Here is a 21,432-nt window from a genome sequence, read left to right as displayed (position 1 = left end):
TACTGTTTTTCAGCTGCTGCGAGTCCTTGAGCTTAAGACTTTGCCGCTTTACAGCTGTCGCACCAAAAGCGGCTTTTGACTACACAAACACGCATTTACATAAGCACACACACACACACCTTCGCTGCGACTGCGTCTGTATGTGTGTGTGTGTGTGAGGGAGAGTGTGCTTAAGGTTTGGAGGTGTGCAACTGTACTGCTTTGGTAGTAGATAATTTGATCTGTCCAAGCTTCAATTGCTCCACGAAAAAGTACTCAGAAGATACCCACAAGGCACACAAACACACACACACACATATATACACACATACTCACACACACACACAAATACACTTCAGCTTAGAGGCGAATCGGAGCAGTTCTTTGACTGAGTCCAAGTTGTTGTTGCCCTCGGGGCATTTCTAACGCTCAACATATTTTATACCCTATAAACAACATTTTGCTAGTATATACTGAAAACTGCAGAATATACTGTAATTATCAGAATATACTAGAATAATTTGTATTGTACTAGTAACAATAGTTAATGATTTATGAACATTTAGTGAAGACTTCAGAATTTACTATAATATTCAATAAGAACTGCTCGAGATTTATTCTTTTATACATAATATTATATTTTAGTATATACTGAAAACTGCAGAATATACTGTAATTATCTACATATTTAATATTCCAGTATATACCATATGAGTGCAGAATATACTAGAATAATTTGTATTGTAAGAATAGTTAAAGCTTTATTAACATCTAGTGAAGACTCCAGAATTTACTTTAATATTCAATAAGAACTGCTCGAGATTTATTCTTTTATACATAATATTTTAGTATATACTGAAGACTGCAGAATATACTATAATAATCGATAAGAATTGTTAAAGATGTATTCTATTAAACATTAAATATAAAAGTTTCTGGTTCTTAAATTTAACAGCAAAACAACAAACTTGCAAGATTAATTTTTTTGACCTTTTTGAAATGTTTTCTCATATTTCTATTCACTTTTCATTATTTATATAAACCTTTCTTAATTGATTTGCAATATCAAATACTTTTGTATAATTTTTAATTATTTTCTTTTTCTTTTTCTGGTTTTGAATATTTGTGTATCTTTAAGTTAAATAAATGTTTTCTTCACACATAAAATCCAAATATATTTATAACTTTTTCTAGGGCATCGCGTAGTCCATCAGTCGCTTATATGGATGACTTTTATTTTGTGTTTTATCTGTTAATGTTGCTCATAGCAAAATACAAAGTTGATTTGACGCCGTGGCGTTTTGTTTTTACAGCATTATTTCTTAATAAGCGCCAAGCGGGCAATGTTTGCTTTCCCCTTCCCTGCCCACCCCTCCCCCTCAGAACTTTTCACTAAGCCTGCCGCATAAAGCGTTACTACCCCCTAGAAGAAAGTTGGCAACACAAAAACGAAAAGCGAACAACGAACAGTGAGGAAAAAAAAAAAACAACCGCACCCAAGAAAGTAAGATGAGAAATGTGGAAAAATCAGGAACGACGAAGCGTGGAGAAGACAAAAATTAAATAATAAGAGAGCAACTTCAGTCAGATTTTATTACGTAATTGGGTAGCAATTTCTGCATGGCACAACAACAACGAGAACAACAACGAGAACAAAGTCCACTGAGCACAAATTAAATTTTTGGCCTTTTTTTTCGGCAGTGTTAAATCTCCTTCTCTCTGCATTTCTATCTCTAGTTCTATTGCTATCTCTGTCTTCCCCCTCTCTCTCTCTTCTTCGCAAGGCTGTGGAAAAGGAAAAGCGAGATAGTAGGCACTTGCTTGGGAAATGAAAGTCAGCAGCAGCTGCGTCTGCTTTTGGGACTCACTGAAGCGTCGACTAACCTTGTGCCTCATCTCTCTCTCTGCTTCCTATCGCAATCGATGTTGCTGTGGTTGTAGGCTAAGGTTAAATTGAGCAAAGTCCGCAGCAAAGTCAAAGCATTGAACCCAAAACAACACAACACAGCACAATGAATTCTAATTGTTACAAACACACAACAAAAAAATTACAAAATAAAACCGAACAAAAAAAAATTCAAAATTAAGTGCATTTTCTTTTCAGACATTTTTTAGCCTCAAAATATGGGCAAAGTTTAATTGCCACACGGCATTTGGCCTTTGCTTTTGTTATTATATTTTGGGCACAGATTTAGGTGCAGTTATTTCTCATTACTGATTGCGATTACTTCATATTAATGAAAGTAAGAGAGCGGTAGTCGAGTCGAGCGTGCTCGACCGAAAGATACTTAATAAGGACAAAAGAAATACTCAAATATTCCAAAATATATCAATATACTAAATTCAAGGCCTGAAAAATATACCAAATATTTTATTTGTTCAAAAAAGATAATAAATTCAAGTACTTTGAAAATATACCAAAAACTACAAAATATACCAAACATTTTAATTCTTCAAATATGTTCAAGAATCATTAATACTGCAAGTAAAAATACTGAAATTTTTCATGAAGGTCTTTTGCGGTATTATTGTTAACACATACCAATTGAAAATACCAACGATATACTAAAATATACCAAAGATTATGTTTTTCTGTCTATATAATAAAACTTTTAAAATATACCAAAGACTGTATTTGGTATATCAATAAGCTAATAATTTTGAAATATACCAAAGATTATGAAATATACCAAAATAACTAATTCGTTAAACAGGTTTAGGAATCATTAATACTGCGAGGTCTTTTGCGGTATTATTGTTAGCACATACCAATTGAAAATACCAACGATATACTAAAATATACCAAAGACTGTATTTGGTATATCAATAAGCTAATAGTTTACCAAAGATGATGAAATATACCGAAATAGTTAATACTGTAGTTCGGAATCCCACAATTGGTCAATACTTTTGAAATATACCAAAGATTATGAAATATACCGAAATAGTTAATTCGTTGAAAAGGTTTAAGAATCATGAATACTGTGAATCGGAATCATACAATTTGTCAAGAGGATTTTATGAGAACTCTTTCACCTTCTGTTGTTAGCTTTGTAACTTAAATTGGATTTAAATTTGTCCTCATTGCCGGGTATAATGCAAGTCGTGCGCACAGTTTTGAAGCCTTGAAGCTGAAGTTGATTATATCTCTCTTGGCACTTTGCATTGCTTTAGCTTTAACTTTGCCTGCTGCTGATTTCGCTTCCCGGTTATTTTGCACTTATTTTCCACTTTATCAGCGATTTGTTTGTCACCCCAAATCGTTTTCCCGGTTCTCGCCTTCTGTTCTGTTCTTCTTCTCCAGTTACACCCTTTATTTTTCTCATTCCTGCGCTACGAGTTTTTTTTTTCATTTTTTTTTTTTGTCGTTTTGTGTCGCATGGCGCAGTCAAATCGTTTCGTTTCAATAGAATTTCAATAAATTTATCAACGTGCCGCCGCCCGCTGAGCGACGTCGCGTTGCCAGTCAAAGTCTTTTGCCGGGCAACGCGTCGTATACTTTATCAGCCAAATGGCAAAGGGGAAAGAAGAGAAGAACGCCTCGCGTCGCGTCGCATCGCATCGTTTTTGCATGCCACAGCAGAGCAGAGCAGAGGAGAGCAAAGGAGAGAGCCAGAGAGTTGCCCCCTATTCAATTTCAACACCCGCTCGCCTCTATCTTTATGTCATCTTTTTAGTGCAACCTTCGTCTTTGCCTGCCAATCTGCTTCAGCTTCAGCTTCAGCTTCTGCTTTTGCATTTGCTTCTCCATCGTCTTGTCTGTGATGCCGTGCAATGCGCTTATACGATATGCTTCCTTCCTTCCTTCAGCGCCATTTGCCTGTGCTTCCCCTCTCTTTTTCTTCTTCTCCTTCTCCATCTCCTTCTCTATGTCTGTGCTTTTTTTTGCAGCTCTTGCCTGCTGCAAATCTGCTGCAGCTTCTCTAACGGAAATTTATTATTGACAACAGCTGCCGCTGCAATGCAAACAAGCGGCAGGAGATGCTGGAGGAACGCTTCAAGGCAGAGTCATGGCAGGATGTGCCACACACATACACACACACACACACACACACACACATATGGCTAAAAAGTGGCAGCAACGTCAGCAGTTTGCGGGTTAAGTAGCGTGGCCTCTGTCTCTGTCTCTTTCTCTGTCTCTGGCAACTGCAACTGCAACTGCCACTAGCTGGTGGCTTTCTCCTTACTCTCTCTCTCTCTCTCTCTTCGCATCCTAAAACCCAAGGATGCTGAATGTCATTGGCGTTGCTGATGTGCATAACATTGACACAAAGTGCAGTGGCAAAGGCAAAGGCAAGTCACATGTGACGGAAGCAGAAGCCAAGGGACGGAAGACGAAGACGAGGCACATTCAGGCCATTTACTTGGGCCTTCATCTAAATGCTGACAGGCGACAAATTTGTCAATTTGCCGGCATGGAAATTGAAACAAGCGACGGCAAGAACAATAAATTCATCGCACTGCAATATTGCAGCTCATTTAACTGCAATCAATTGCGCATTTACTCCACACACACACACACAAATTGATCAATAAATATTTGGCTCTTCTTTTTCTTCTTCTCTTCTTTTTGTTGACTATCACTCAATGCTTAGAACATATTTCAAGTTGGACAACTGAAACTTATATATCAACTGATGGGTGTGGGTAAAACAAAGAAAGGGATAGAGTAAAAAAGACACCCGAGTAAATGGAATAAACTGAACTGAAATGCTGGAATGGAACAGCAAATAGATTCACTACGAAATGAAGACGGAAACAGCGAGAAAAGAACACGAAATTAGTCAATGAGCAGCAGCAAAAATATGACAATTTACAGGTATTTGCAAAATGGAAAATGAAACGCTGCAAACAAACACTAAAACTAAAACAAATAGTAGATGTAAAACTAGAAAAATGTAAAGTTAAATTAAACTAGGGAACAGTAAAAGTAACACTAACAAATTCGGTACACACTAGAGAAAGAAACAATAGGAATGAGACACAAGTAGTAGAAAACAAAAATGTGACAAGTTTGTGCTGGAATGGAACACTTAAACTAGAGGTAAATCAAGTTACAGTAATTAACTGAGCTGGAATGCTGGAATGGATCACAAAACTACAAGAAAAAGTTTCAATATCCATTATAGAATGAAATAATGAGATTGAAACATGAAAATAATCGTTGAGTAGCAACGAAAACATTGCAAGTCTCTTCACAATGGGGAACTGAAACGCTGGAATGGAACACTTAAACAAGAGGTCAATCAAGTTACAGTAATTAACTGAGCTGGAATGCTGGAATGGATCACAAAACTACATCAAACAGCTTCAAATGAGAATGAAACTCAAAAACATCCTCTCAAAAATTGATTTGCTGAAATCATTGCTGACTCATTTGTCACCTGGCTAAGACTGATATGTCTTGCCTGATTTGTTGTTTCAGTAATGATGAAGTTGCCGTGCTGTTGTCAAAGGCTTGAACCGGTTCCCAACTCGCAGTTTCGCATTTGAGGGAAACGTTGTGTGGATGCTTCTGCTGATGATGTCAGTTACTCAAGTGGCAACTGACAAAGGGCAATCACTTGTGACCGACGCTGACCTCCAGGGGCATAGGTAACTTCAACTCCCCTTTCCCTTTCCCTTTCTCCTTTGCCTTCCCCAACCCCTCCCCATCCATTAGCTAGCTATTCTATGCTGCATCCACTTGACGCCACAAAGTTAATTACGTTGCACTGTCGAAAGTATTTTATTTCAATTTATTTTTGGCTAAATTTTAATTTATTTAATTAATTTCAACCGCAAGAGCCGGCAACACTAATGGCAAGGGTTGCCACCCTCCCATTTATAAAGACAACTCAAACAGCAACAAAAAAAAAATCATTATCAACATTCCCTTCGTGCCATTTGCCATTGTTTATATTTTGCGTTTGTTTTGTCCTTTGACGGACGCAACAAAACAAAAAAAAGAGTTGAACTTTAATTATTTGGTATTGCAGGTTCGCTTTTTTTTTTTTGTTGTTTGCAATTTTTTTAATGAGGCGTGGAGTAAGTCAAGAGCAATTATTTGCGGCCTTTGAGCCCCCGTCAAACTGTCCGACTGAACTCAGAGTGAGAGCTCTGATGATGACTCTTGTGTGATGACTTTTGGAATACCCTTAACTCAGATGTAATAAAAATAACGAGTTGAAGTTCAGAAAGTTCTTCAGACAGGGTAGCGATAAGTTGTGCTCATCATGCTAGCGAATGCTCTTAAAACATATTTCCCCTTTTTTGCTTCTCTGTTGCGACAAATTTCACAAATTAAAAGTTTTGACACAGGGTTGCTTGGAATAGATACAATTCCCCTTCGTCCTCTTCTCTGTCTGTGTGTGTGTGTGAGGAATTCAAATGTAACTGAGGCTTCAACATCAATTCCCAAGGTTTGTTTTTTATACCCGCTACCCATAGGGTAGAAGGGTATTCTAACTTTGTGCCGGCAGGAAATGTATGTAACAGGTAGAAGGAGGCATCTCCGACTCTATAAAGTATATATATTCTTGAACAGCGTCAACAGCCGAGACTATCTAGCCGTGTTCGTCTGTCCGTCTGTCCGTCCGTCTGTCCGTCCGTCCGTCCGTCCGTCCGTCCGTATGAAACACTGGATCTCAGAGACTGTAAGAGATAGAGCTATAATTTTTTGTTGAATGCGGTACTATATCGATATACCTAACATACCATTTGGTATTATTTTAGTATTTTTAGTATTTTCGGTATATTTGGAAAATAATACCGCAATATTTTGCTTTTATTCAAAATGGGTAGCGGGTATCTCACAGTCGAGTACACTCGACTGTAGCTTTCTGATTTGTTTTTTTTTTTGTCACTCTTTACTTTATTTTTTGTTGCATTTCTTTTTTTATTCCATGTTGAAGAGCTTTGGGCGGGTGCTTGGCACGTTTCTAGGCCCACTGAGGCGTGTAGGCGTTAGAAATCGTGCGCGAGTTTTGGTGAAAAACGCGTTTTAAGTCGCGTTGGGGGGGGAAGCAATGTTGCCACTTGCCACCTGCCACTTGCCACTTGCCCCCCAAGTGAATCGGCATCAACATCAAACCTTTTGATGCCACAAAAACCCGTGCCTTCTAAATTGAATTATAAAAAAAAGGTGTCACAAAAGTCAACAGCTGAGTGGGCTTGCAAAAGTTGCTGGGATGATGTGGCAGGCAATGTGGCATTGAGAAGGGTTGTGAAAAGGCAGACATAGAAACTGGGAGACTGGAAACTGGAGACTGGAGAGTGAGGCTAATATGGGCCCCCATATCACTTAGAGTATGCCATCTAGATTGATGTGATTTTAAGCTGAGTGCGAATTGATTCAAGCATACACATTCAACTCGTTCGTTCGCTCGCTCGTTCATATGCCAGAGTTCATTTACACCTTTTGAGTGAGTGTGGCAAATAAATCCCAGCTGAAATCTATTAAAGGATTGAACGCAAAGAAAACGACAAAAATCGATTAGACACCATTTCCATTTCCACATTTATTAAATGTGTGTGCTTTGCAGCAAAATTACAATTTGTGAAATATTCTTCGGCTTAAGAGGCAAAAGATTGAACAAGTAAGACAGCAACAGTGAGATACCAGTGGTATTAAAATATACCAAAAAAATATACTTCAAATATACTAAAACAAGTAAGATAGCTACAGTCGAGTGTGCTCGACTGTGAGATACCAGTGGTATTAAAATATACCAAAATAATATACTTCAAATATACTAAAGGCTATATTTGGTATATTGTAATAATACTGCATTAAAAACATAAAATGACAATAAACAGACATAATAAAAAAATACCAAATGTTATATTTAGTATATTTATATGCTACTACCTTAAAAACATACCATAAAATATACCAAATTAATGTACCGTAAAAATACTAAAATGCACATAACATTATATTTGGAATATTGATAAAGTACCACGTTCTAAATATTCCATAGAGCTAAAAATATACCAGATTGTCAGACAAAGCTATAAAAACCCGGAGTAAGTTAGCTTTTTCGCTAAATAAACGAATTTCTTAAATAACAATTTTTATCTGATCTTCAGCAATTTTTCAGGAATCTATAAAACTATAGTTAGTATTGTATGTTCCAAAATGTTCAACTATATCTTCAAAAATACGTTTGTAGGAGGCGTAAGTGGGTGTGGCAAAAGATTGAAACAAACTTGATTGCGTGTAAACATAACAAATGTTATCGAAAATAATTATATCTCTATTTCTTATAGTCTTTGAGATCAAGGTGTTAATATAGACGGACGGACAGACAGACATTTATAATATCGTCTCAGCTGTTGAAGCTGATTAAGAATACATATGGTATATACACTTTAGAGGATTAAATATAACTCCTTTTGGAAATTGATTTTTCTTGTTAAATTTTTAAATTTCCTGCAAATATTTGTGTGAAGGAAGAAGGAAGTAGCATTTAAGCTGGCAAATATACATTTAATATAATCCACACTCGCCTCTTAAGCCTTTCGCTTGAGAGTTGTAAAAGCGCGATTTGCGCGCGAGCGTTTCTGAATTAATTTATATGCAAATATTTGGCGGAAAGCAAATCCGATCTAAGCCAAAATGCCACGCCCATGCACTTGAGTGCGCCTTCTTCCGCATGTGTGTGTGTGTGTGTGTGTCAAGATTTCAGATTTGAGATTTCAGTGAATTGAAGCCAATGGAAATCGCATTAAATATTTTTTCGCCTGGCAGGAAAGCAGCGAACACACACACAAATGGCAAAAACCCAAAGCAAAACAATGAAAACTTTTAGCCAATAGGGTGGGAAGGAGTGGCAGGAGGGGGAAGCTGCGGTGGTCATGTCAAACATGAAATTCAATTGTGTTTGGAATTCGAGCCGAACCCAGCGAAATGGACGCACAGCATTCAAGAACGTGAAGCATATGCGTCTACTCAAGCGGGACTCTTGCTGCCCAAAGGCGTGGCTGGGCACAAGCGGGGGTCAAAAGAGTGTGAGTCCAGGGGGGGAGAGAGAAAAATGCTGGTAGCTTTGAAATTTGTGCAAAAGTTTCACGTTGACATTTCCATAATAATTTTCTTTCATTTTTTTTTCTGCCGCCTTCCTTTTTTGCTTTCTCTTTTTATTATATATATTTTTTTGAGTGTTTTTTTTTGGGTTTTCTTTTTTTTTTGTTGAGGGGTTTCGCCCACAAAAAGTTTGCATTGCTTTTGACGCACGGCTGACTAACGGAACTGTGTGGCCCCGAAAACTCTTTTGTTGTTGCCAAAACGCAAAACTGGCTCACTGAATGCGTTCCAAATGCTCTCTCTCTCTCTTCCCCTTCCCCTTACCCTTTCCCTCTTGCCACTGGCAGAGGAGAGCAGAGTTGCGGCTTCTTTTTTGCATATTGATGAGTCAATGATGCCAACGGCCGCCGCTTCACAAGTTGATGCCTAGACAGCAGCCTAGGACGAAGCGTGTTCAAATTGAATGACAAAACGCATGTGTAAGCATTAGAGAGAGAGAGAGAAAGAGCAGGTGGCAGGAGGAAGACACACGCTGACAGCATTCAATCCTTTTCGTAGCAATAGAAAGAGAACGAGAGAGAGAGAGAGAGAGAGAGAGAGAGCGAGCGAGTCTCGAAGCTAAGCCCGCAAGCCAAAAATGCAAAGCAGCTTCTAAAGTATTCCAAACTGTTTTCACAGCGTACCAATCTCCCTTCCCCTTCCCCTTCCCCTTCCCTCCCTCTCTCTCCTGCCCCCGCCCACATCTTTTTCGGGGGTTGTCTGCCACGCCCAGGCGCTCATGTGTGGCATGTGTGCTGCCTGCCCTTAGGCCCATGGTATTTGTGTCTCTCGCTCGCATCGCGTCAAAGCAGAATTGTTAGCAGACCTTTATGCATATTTCATGTCTGATGACACTGAACCAACAACAACAACAGCAATCAGTGGCGACAACATCAACAACAACAACAACAACAACACAAACTTGTTATTCGAGTCTGACTTTGACTGCAACACATTCTAATTGTCATTGGGCTTGCGTTGCAAATTTACAAATTTCTCTTGGATTTTTCCAAATCAACTCTTTCTGACCAAATGACATTGGCAACTGCAACTGAAGCTTACGCAAATCAAGGCTGCATAAATTCAACTTCAAATAGAGACAGCAATAGAAAGGGTGGGAGAGAGAGAGAGAGGGAGAGAGAGATGCAGAAATTGTTGCAAAATAAATTCTTGAGTTTTCATTTCCTTCTCTTGAACACTTTGTTTCTAACATAGTTCGATTCTTTATTTTTAAAATGCTACTGAAATGTCTTAAAAAAAAGGAAGGCAAAGCTTTATATGGATCATTAACGAACAAATAATAGTAACAAATGATGAACAAATAGAGTTCTTCCAAGTAAAAAATATATAAAATATATTTCTATAAGTTTCAATTTCAAACAATTAAAATTAAAAAAATGAGATTTACATTTTTCGTTTAACTAAAAGAAAAATGTAATAGATCATACTTCAAATTAAAATTGTTTGGAATTTCAATTAATAGAAAAATATATTTGTATTTTCTTACACAAAAATATTGTTTTTTTTAATGTATGTTGATAGAACAAATATAAATCTTTAATTTACATTTAAATTGATGGAAATACATATATGTATATTATATTAAGACAAAAGTATTGCAACTGCAAATGAAGCTTATAATTTTTTTTAAATACAACAAGATTCTAGAAATTTTATGTATTATTCAGCTTTAAATTCTTGTGAATTTGTATAAAAAAAAAAAATAATTCAGCTCTAAATTGTTAAATTGCAATTAGCTAAAATCTTTCTTAAACTTGTTTAATTGAATATGCATTAAGAGACCCGCTTTCTTTCTCTCTCTTTTCACAGGGTATGCGCCCATTAAAATGTTTGGCCAAATTTGTATTGGTCCATTAGAATCAAATTATGCTGCACTTTGGGCATTTTATTTGTACTCGTATTGTTGTTGTATTTGATTTTGTGTGTATTGGAATTGAAATTGAAATTCTCAGTCGCAATGCTTAAGTTAATTTTGATTTTATGGCTTGTTGTATTGTAGCTCTCTCTCTCTCTTTTTTTTCTTTCTCTTTCTCCCTCTCTTTCTCTCTAGCTTGTATTGTATTGTACTTAAAATGCTATTAACTCGGCAAAAATTTAAAACTTGTGCGGCTTTTTTAGCTTTACGGTCTCTGCTGCTTCTATTTCTCCCATAGAGTGGCTGCCCTTTTTTTTAAGGGTGGTAGGGGAGGCATTATGAGGGGTGCAGGGGTGGGGAGGGGCTGTTTTTAAGCGTCTACTTAAAAATACATTTACACTTTAATGGCGCGACAAAGCGAACGAGAGCGAACAACCAACAACAAAAAAAGAAGCAAATCAAAAAGAAATTAAATGACCTTTTCACATTGCCGCAATGAACGCGAGCAAACACACACACCAACACACACACCCATACACCCATACACACACACACACCAACACACCAACACACACCCTTGACTTGGCAGAGCTTAGTCTATTGGCCTATTGGCTTCTCCGTCTAAGCTATTTGCCTCTGTTTCTGTTTATACCCGCCACACATAAGATAGAAGGGTATCAGCTATCTTTGAAATGGTATATTTGGCATTCTATGGTATATTTGATACTGTAGTGGTATATCGATATACCAAATAAAAGTATGTGTACATATGTAACAGACAGAATTAGTCATCCACTACTTAATCTGATATATAATATTTTTTACTGTAGTAGTATTTTGTTCGGCAGTAGTATATTAATATACCAAATTCGCTATAAATGAGTATGTGTGTATGTAACAGACAGAAGGAGACGTCTCCTCTCTCAGTATGGTATATTTTGTATATTTCGAGTTAATAATCGATATCTGATATATTTTGTATTCTATGGTATATTTTGAATATATAGTATATCAATAGTATATCGATTTCTGGCGTAATTCGGTATGTTTTGAGTATAATAGTGAATCGACATCTGGTATATTTTGATGACTCTATGTTATATTTTGCATATAACAGTATATTGACCTATGGTATATTTTGAGTATAAAAGTATATTCACATCTGGTATATTTGGAGTATAATAGTATATTCACATCTGGTATATTTTGAGTATAATAATATATCGATGTCTGGTATATTTTCTAACAGTATACAGATATACCAAACCTTTAGTATATTTTGTAGTATTTTTTGTCAATATAATACTGCACTTTTATAGAAAATGGGTAGCGGGTATCTCACAGTCGAGCACACTCAATTGTAATTTCTTTTCGTATTTGATTTTTTTCGTCTGAGGGTCTACTACGTGACGCCGTTGAAAAGGCCAAACACAAAATACAATACAAACACAACTCTTGGCCAATATTCAGTGTGTCTGTGTATGTGTGTGTGTGTGTGTGTGTGTGTGTTGCTTTGTATGGCATTCAGCGTTCGATTGGTCTATGACAAGTCATTCATATTTAATGTGCAACTCAAATTGTTTAGCTTTGCCTGACTGTCTCTGCAATGTGTCGACGTGTTTACATTTGCCACAGCTGTGAGTACTCTTCGAGCTCTCGTCTCTCTCGTCTCTCTCTCTCTCTCTCTTTCAACCTACCTCCCCTGCTTTACCTTGAGCAAACTATGTCAAAAAGGCAAAAAAAAAAAAGAAGAGATGTACCAAAAGTCAATTGTTGAATTTTGCTTTAAGGCCAACAAAATGTGAGCAAAGCTCTTTATTATTATTACAAATAAATGCTTCTCATATTTATTACTTCGATAACGAAAAACAAATAAATTCTGGCTGCAAAGTCATTGTTGCAAATCGAAATTGTGTCAGCTATTGTCTGAATTGATGTTTGCAACATTCTTTACCTAAACTGAACATTTATGCATTTTATTTATAAATGTTCAGTAATACTTCTGAGAAAGGCTTTTGCTCAATTCGAAAATTCATCAAATATATTTGGCAAAATAAATTAAACAAATGTTGAAGGCAGTTTACAAATGAGAAGAAGAGATATTTAAGCTCCAAATATCAAATTGATCACATCTGAGAAATGTTTATGCTCAATTCAAATGCACAAAATATATTTCGCAAATTCAAATAAGAAAAGCTTAAGGCAATTGCCAAATATATATTTAATAGTTTGCGAATAGCTCTTTAAGACTCTAAATATTCTCTCAATGTTTTCAGTTTTTTTTGTGATGCTTCAAAATATAATACAAATATATTTCAAAGCATTCAACCCTGAAGAAAAATGTTTACGTTAGTTTTGTGATTATTTTCAAACATAATTATTAAATTCAGAGAAATTTCCAAGCAGCTCAAGTAATTTGTCGTGGATTTTCTCAATTCAAATTATGACTAAAAATATTTAAATACTTCAAATATATAAATAGTTGAAGTTGATAAAACTCCAACTTCATTTGAGTTTTGCAGTTAGAATTTAAATACGAAATCAAATAAAATATTATATAGAACACTGAACGCTGCGCATGCTGAAATTCACACGAGTGTAGAAAAACGGAGGCCCAAAGGCTATTGGACTAAAGACTGGGCGTGGCAGGCAGTGGGAGGGAATGAAGCAGAAGCAGCATTCGGACAGTGTTTGTATGTGTGTGTGTGTGTGTGTGGGAGGAAAGTGGGAAACTTATAAAATATCTGCAACGAATACAAATTCAATTCATGAATAAATTTTAATGTTGTGCCTTTGGCTATTGCTGTTCTAGCTGCCTCTGCTTTGCTTTGTCGATGTTGAAAGTTGTTGCTAATCTCCCGCGGGTGTTGCCCCACGGTGGCATAGATAGAAAGAGACGGAGACAGAGAGAGAGAGCGAGAGAGATATTCGCATTTTATAGATATCCATCGCTGGATTTGTTTTCCGTTTTCCGTTTGCTGTTTTTTCTCCCATTTTCCCCCATTTTGCATTTTCGCATCTCGCATTTTCTGTTTGTGCTGCTGATTTGCCACACTCTCGGATAATTACAGCGCTCGCTTTGAACTTTAAATTCAACCAGCAGAACAGCGCTTCTTCTCCCTCTTCCTCTTCTACTTCTGCCTCGTGCCTCGTGCCACTTGTGCCTATTATGCCACACTGTGGCATGCGAGCATTTTTCGGCTTTAACACGCCGCTAAGCTGCAGCTAAGCCGCCGCTGAATGCCGCCATTTCCAAAAGTTTAGTCATTCCTCCTCTGCCTCTGCCTCCACCTCTCCCTTTTTCCCTCTCTCACTTGGCAACATAATCACAAGTTAATCCCCCGTGTAACTTTAGAGCTTGCAACAGTAACAGGGACAGGGACAGCAACACAAGCTGAAGTTGCGACTTCACAACGAAGACGTCACTGTTCGAACGCAGATAAGCAGCTAAAGCCAATGGCTCTTCTGCCTCCCTCCCCTTCCCTTCCCTTTCCATCCCTGAAAACTGTCACCCCCTGGCATACTCAAACTCTGTTTTGTTTTCATCCTCTTCGTTAGATAAGCAATAGCTCAAGTTCGTTGCAGCGAATATTACAGGTTTTTCTCTGTTGCTTGCGAGAAAGAAAGAGAGATCGAGAGAGAGCGAGAGACAGCATGAGAGAGAGAGAGAGGGAGATAGAGAATATGAGAACCGAAGCAGTCAAAAATCCTTTCACTTCATACAAAATAATAATATTATAAACTACCAAAGCAACTTTCTTAATGTTAGACAAGAGCAACTATTGAATCAGTTTCTTTAACTAAAAATCTATGAATATGATAAATGTAACAAAACAAATTGTTAACAGTTAAATAACGCTTCTAGACTATGTTAATTAAAATTTTTGAACCAATGAGTAAGAAACAAAAACGTAATGCAAAATAAGAGAGTGTCAGAGACGGAAGCAATAGATGAACAGAAAACAAGTAGGAAAGTTACAGTCGAGTGTGCTCGACTTTGAATTACGCTTGTTATTCGATTTTTTTTATTTTCGGGAGCGGAAGGGGCGTGGAAATAATTTGAAACAAACTTGATCTGCGTGCAAACATAACAAATGATGTCGAAAAAAAAGTATAGCTCTATCTCTTCTAGTTTCTGAGATCCAGTGTTTCATACGGACGGACGGACAGACGGACAGACACACAGACGGACAGACAGACATGGCTAGATCGTTTCGGCTGTTGACGCTGATCAAGAATATATATACTTTATTGGGTCGGAGATGCCAAAGAGTTCATCAACAGGCCAGAGAATACAATAAGCTAGAGGCTAGAGAAAATGCGAATAGTGAAGAAGAAAAGCAAGTGAAGCTCAAGTTGCATTAATTTGACATGAAATGTTGCATTAATTTGCAATCAAAGAATAGAAGAGAAAAGGACATACATGAATGAAGGCTTTGGCGATGCTTCATGCAAATCAAAGTCACTCAGCAAACTTGATGGAAGGTGAAAGCTGTTGACCAGCCAGTAACTGTGACTGTGACTATGTTTTAGGCCAAGCTGGTAACGAGTGAGTAACTGGTAACGAGTCACAAGAAGTGAGAGGGCAGAGGGAAGAGGTTACATTAAATTGCTGCGCTGGCAAAGGCTGTAAAATTTTATTGGGCAGACGAAAAAGGCTTTGTACTAAAGAGTGAAGAAGAGGAAGCGAGAGGAGGCCAAATATGCGGTTAGCTGTTGCTAACTGAAACTGTAACTGTAACTGTGACTGAAATGAAGATGGAAGATGGAGAAGCAGCTGGCAGCCATAACGTGGCTTAATTTTGAAAAGACGCTTTGATTTGCGCGAACTGAGCTGAAGCGAAGCGACTTGCAAATTTATTGTCAAGTATAAAATGTAACGACCACGACGAAGAAAATACGGGGGAAGGGAAAGAAAAGGTGAGAGCTGAGCAGGTGTGTGTGTGTGAGTGTGAGCCATGGGCCATTGGCCGGGTTAACGGCTGCTGAGCTGAACTGAAACAGTTATTTGCACTTGGCCCGGTTACGTGCCGAATCAATTGAGTGGCTCCTCCGGAGAGAGAGCGAGAGAGCTGGATAGAAACGCTGCTGGTAAACACATAAATCATTTAAGTATTCCCAGTTACAGCTGTATAGGTGTGTGTGTGTGTGTGTGTGTTGGTGTGTGTGTGTGTTGGTGTGTCAGCTATGCAAAATTGTTTGGGCTGCCATTTTTGGCATTGGCTTTGGGCCCCCGTTAACTGTTCCCTGTTGATGTTGTTCTGTTGTTGTTGCTGTTGCTGTTGCTGTTCTCCCCCCTCGAGGCAATAAAATGGCTGTAAATTCCTTTTTATTTCGACTTGCCACGTAAAGGGGCATGCCACCAGCCACCAGCCACGAGGCAGCGACTGCTGTGGCACCTGCTTGGCATGCCAAATTAAGCCAGCCAGCCGAATGTTGGAAATTCTTGTAGCTGGCGCCTAAAATCACACAACGCTTTTTGCGCCACTTCAAATGATGCATATTTGATGCGTGTTTTACATATGCCAACAACAACCATGCCACACACACACACACTCACACACATACACACCAATGTGTGTGTGCACACATTTGTCAGTGACAATTTTCATTAATTTAAAAAGCTAAATAAATTTTCGCTGGCAGCAAGCCGCAACTATTTTGTGTGTTGTTCAGCGACAAGCGAAACTCGTGTCGAACACACACACGCATACACTCACACACACACACACACACACCTACACATACACTCTTAAACACTTTGAAGCTTGGCGCCGAAATGCGGCAAGCGGCATTTTAATGGCTTGCATATGTAAGTGACTTTAAATGGATCGACCACCCACACACAACAATCAAACACACCCACACACACCCACACACACACACCTACATAAACCCACACACATATAAACACACACCTACACACTTGCTCGCACCTGAGCAGAATTGCCTTTCATTAAAGACACGCCACAGTTAAAAGCAAATGCTTCGCTTTGGAGACAAGAAAAATCAACAAAAAGTTTGCTTCGCATTTCTCAATTTTTTTTTTTTTTTGGTTTTCAGCCACTTCTGCTTTTTGCACTTTCGCAATGCAACAAATTGCCGCAAGACAATAAATTTTATCTGAGCTGCCTTAGCGCGTTATCTTTGTGCACTTTTCACTTAAATATTTATCTACCTAAAAGTTGCCTGAGCAACGCAAAATATATCAATATGATCTATATCGTTTATTTATTTTCCTTCTTTTCCATATGTGATAGTATATTCATATACTAAATATAGCATTTGGTATATTTTGGTATGTTTTAAGAGAAATACACTACTGCTTCTATTGATAATGGATGTACTTTCTTATATATTTTATCTACGAAATATTTGGTATGAAAATTATTTAAACTAAGCCAAAAGTAATAAAAAATCAATTATTTCAAATATAATTTAATATTGAACTTTCTTTGCAACAAAGATGTGATACTAGTTCGTATGAAACAGTAGAAATATTATATATACCATATATAATATTTGGTATATTTTAGTATTTTTTGGTATATTTTTAAAATAATACCGCGCTGCAATAAATATATAAGAATAATTCGTATGTACATATGTACTGTTATCCATATACCATATATAACATTAGGTATATTTTAGTATTTTTTTGGTATATTTTTGGTAAAATAATACCGCGTTGCAATAAAGATGCAATTCTAGTTTGCATGTTATAGTATATACATATACCAGATATATCATTTGGTATTTTTTTTTAGTATTTTTTGGTATATTTTATGAATTGTACTGCACTGTTTTGCTATTACTAAAAGTAGATAGTCGATCACTCTTGACTATAACTTTCTTAATCATTTTATTACAAAATATTTGGCATGAGATATCTTTGAGGTGTACTAAAAACTGGCAAGCTAAATAAATACACGTAATAAATATGGAATATTCACTATAAAGTATTTCATTTGTTTCAATTTAACTATACTAAAAACTAATTAAATATTAGCAATAACGTTTTATAAAGTTTTCTAGGTTTTTAATAAGCAGCTGTGTAACTATTTCGCTCTGCTCAAACTCTAATTGGCAATTTATGGAATTTTGTTGAAATTCATATGTCAACGCGTCAACTTTGAAATGGGGGGGGAAAAACATTTTTGGTCATAGCTCGATGCTTGACAAATCAAAATTGAAATTGAAACAATTAGTTTTGCGTGAAAGTTCAAAATTGCAGCGAGCAGCTGTTGTATGTTTTATTTATTAGATGCATGAGACACAAAGTTGAAACAAACTCATTAAGCGACAGCAACGAGTGTGTGTGTGTGTGTGTGTGTGTGTGTGTGTGTGTGTGCGTGTGTTGTATGCTGTCACGGTTACTCAACTTCCGGCGTCTACTCTTTCACACTTTCGCATGCGGCTGACAGGCAACCTGTCCTGTCCTCTACTCTCCACTTCTGTTTGCTGTCGTATTCTATCCCGCAGCGCAATTGCAATGTGTGTGAAGAGAGAGGGAGACAGCACACACTTCCTGCCACACACACACACACACACACACACACAGAAAGAGACACAGACAGACATTAACATATACGTTATATACGTGTCCGGGAGCCGGAGATCCTTTGCCAGCATTCATGCTAATAATTTGTTGGCGCTGCCGAGGCGCAGTGACAACGTCAGGTGTAAAATATTGCTTAACACGCACACACACCCACACACACACACACACACGTACGCACAACAGCTGAACGAGTGACGGAGACAGACATATATATTCATATGCAAATCAACACAAAAAAAAAACAGAGAGAGAAAACAGCAAAAGTAAAAAACAGTTGAAAGGCATTTCATGTTGCGTTTTCATTACGCCCAATTTGTAGGCAGGCAATGTAAACCACGCCCCCCCCCATCCCCTCCGCCGCCTTCTCCCACCTGTCTTCATTTTGTCGCTGGTTAATTTGCCTTTGATGCGGCACACACACACACAGCATGCTGCAAACATTTTGATTGAATTTTGTGCCATCGCGCAATTATATTTTGTTGTTTTTTGCCTCGCAAAGAGTTGAACGATAAAAAAGAATGTAAATATATGATATATATTTGGATCCCACCAATCAATTATTTAGTTACCACGTATCAGAGACTCACCTGCAAATTGGGCGGACAATGATCCAGCAGCTCGAGCATATGTTTAATATTCTGCGCATCCTGTATCACAAAATTCAATTCCATATCGAATTCACCGCCGACCAGCTGAAAGGAGAACAAAAAATGGAAGAAATTGTTATAGTAAATGAGTAAAAAAGCTACAATCGAGTGTGCTCGACTGTGTGATATGAATATGATAAAAATATACCAACTTAATACACCAAAGACATACCAAAGTCTATATTTGGTATATCTATAGTAGTCCTAATACTAGAATAAAAATATACCAAATTAATATACCAAAGACATACCAAAATATACTGAAGTCTATATTTGGTATATCGATAGTAGTCCTAATACTAAAATAAAAATATACCAAATTAATATACCGAAAACATACTGAAATATACTGAAGTCTATATTTGGTATATCGATAGTAGTCCTAAATAGAAAAATAAAATGAAGGTTTTGTTTGGTATATTCTCGATTTGGTATATTGTAGTGGTATTATTGTATATACTTCAGTATATTAGTATTAGTATCAGTATAAAATATGCCATACATACTATATAATATACCGAAAAATACTTAAATATAGTTAAGTGTATATTTGGTATATTATAGATTTACTAAATATAGCCTTCGGTATATTTTAGTACATATTTATTACAAATTATACCATATAATATTCCGAAGGCAAAAATACACTGAAGGCTATGGTATCGATAAACCAAATATAATAATACACTGATAATTTGGTATAACTATAGTATATTTTAGTATAAGTACAAAATATACCATGGAGTATGAGATATGCCAAATTGTCAGCCAAAATAACAAAGACTCGTAGTACTATAAGTAGACGTTTTTTTCACATACAAAATTATTTCTACAATTTGTATCTGATCGGATCCAAATTTAAAGAAATCGCAAATACTAATATAGTTATTAATAAATCTACCAAAAACTCCTTCTGCCTTTAACATACATGTCCTGCAGGCACAAAGTTATAATACCCTTCTATAAAAATTTGAACATATTTTTGATTGGCTCTTAATAAATATTGTGTGTTTACATTGCAGTTAATTTGTTGTTTGACATTTATTGTGCATACAAAACTGTGTATGTTTATCGCTTGCACAGTTGTTGACTTCAAAATGCACACAAAGGATTATCAGCAGGTCATTAAATTAGTTGAAAAGCACAAAATGCAGTTTGTGATAAATCGTTTGATAATAATTGTATGATATTTATTTAGACATTCATGCGTGACAATTGTTATTAATTTGTGCTTCAGGTTTAGGTTTTTAACTTTTCAAGTTGAGAATCGAATTTAAATTTAAAGAGATGCCCAGATGCTGGCTGAGATTGGGGATGGGATTATCTTTTGCTTTGGCTGGCTGAAAACCATTTTGTTGCCTCGAAACATTGTCGAGCTTAAGCTAAGTACTCATCATAGGCCTACGCATTTCGTCTATCTGTCTGTCTGTCTGTCTGTCCGTCCGTCTGACAAAAGGGGGGTCCAGTCCATATCCTGGCAACGCAATCAGCGCTCCTTTCACAACAAGTAGCGAAATGTCACATAGCAGGCGTATAAAACTCAATCGGAGTAGTAAAAGTGAAGAAAGGTTCTAACTTAATTACGAGAGACGGAGCAAAACACATTTCCCACACTCGCTTCGCTGTCTTCTTTTTATTTGACAGGCAATTGAATCGGCAATCGAATTCGTTGTTGTCCCGCTTGTTGTGTGTGTGTGTGTGTTATATAATATTTCCCCTCTTCCCGTTGGCCACTTTGGTGGAATCGTCTTTGGCGGATTTTGTGTCAATTCATTTTATGCTTTTTGCGCGCTTTAATAAAATCAGCAAAATAAATTCAATAAATTGATTAGAGCCAACTTTAGCGCACAAGTGTTACAAGTGTTTTGGCGTCTGTCTTCCTCTCTTCCTCTCTTCCTCTCCTTCTCTCCCATTCCCTTTCCCACTCTCTGTCTGTATTTTGCTGTTTTTTTTCTTCTTGCTTTTTGTTGGGGGGCTTAGCAACATTTTGGCTGGCGTCCGCCAGCTGGGCGCCAGTCACATCCCTTTCTTCTTAATAAGAATCCTGCGCAGTTTCTCTCCCTCTCTCTCTCTCTCTATCTCCTTCTCTGTCTCGCACTCCCACTATCTGCCTTGATTCTTTGGGGCTGACTGCACTTGAGCTGTTTGTTATGGACAGCTTTATAATTATGCGGCCTTAAATCCACAGCCTTTGCCTCTGCCTCTGCCTCTACCTCTGCTGCTTCGGGTTGCCACAACCACAGCCTAGTGGCTGCTGTGGTTGCCCCCAACTCAGCCCGTCTCACCGCCTTTCATCATCCTTTTGGGGCTAAAGCTCCCCGGC

At 37.4% G+C, this 21,432-nt stretch overlaps 1 protein-coding gene across 3 annotated transcripts in view; it reads right to left on the bottom strand.

Moving 5' to 3' along the window:
* The window catches only part of LOC133847371 (neurobeachin), a 111,095-nt gene that overhangs the window by 58,770 nt on the left and 30,893 nt on the right, over positions 1-21,432 (bottom strand). For all 3 annotated transcript variants that reach the window (XM_062282358.1, XM_062282359.1, XM_062282360.1), the window contains exon 2: positions 19,050-19,154. In XM_062282358.1, the coding sequence (XP_062138342.1) occupies positions 19,050-19,154 (105 nt within the window). The remainder of the gene's footprint in view (positions 1-19,049; positions 19,155-21,432) is intronic.

This window comes from Drosophila sulfurigaster, chromosome X (assembly GCF_023558435.1).
Source record: "Drosophila sulfurigaster albostrigata strain 15112-1811.04 chromosome X, ASM2355843v2, whole genome shotgun sequence".
In the NCBI taxonomy this organism is placed as follows: Eukaryota; Metazoa; Arthropoda; class Insecta; order Diptera; family Drosophilidae; genus Drosophila; species Drosophila sulfurigaster.
The sequence above is the reverse complement of the archived record's forward strand: the minus strand, read 5'-3'. Positions and strand labels throughout refer to the sequence as shown.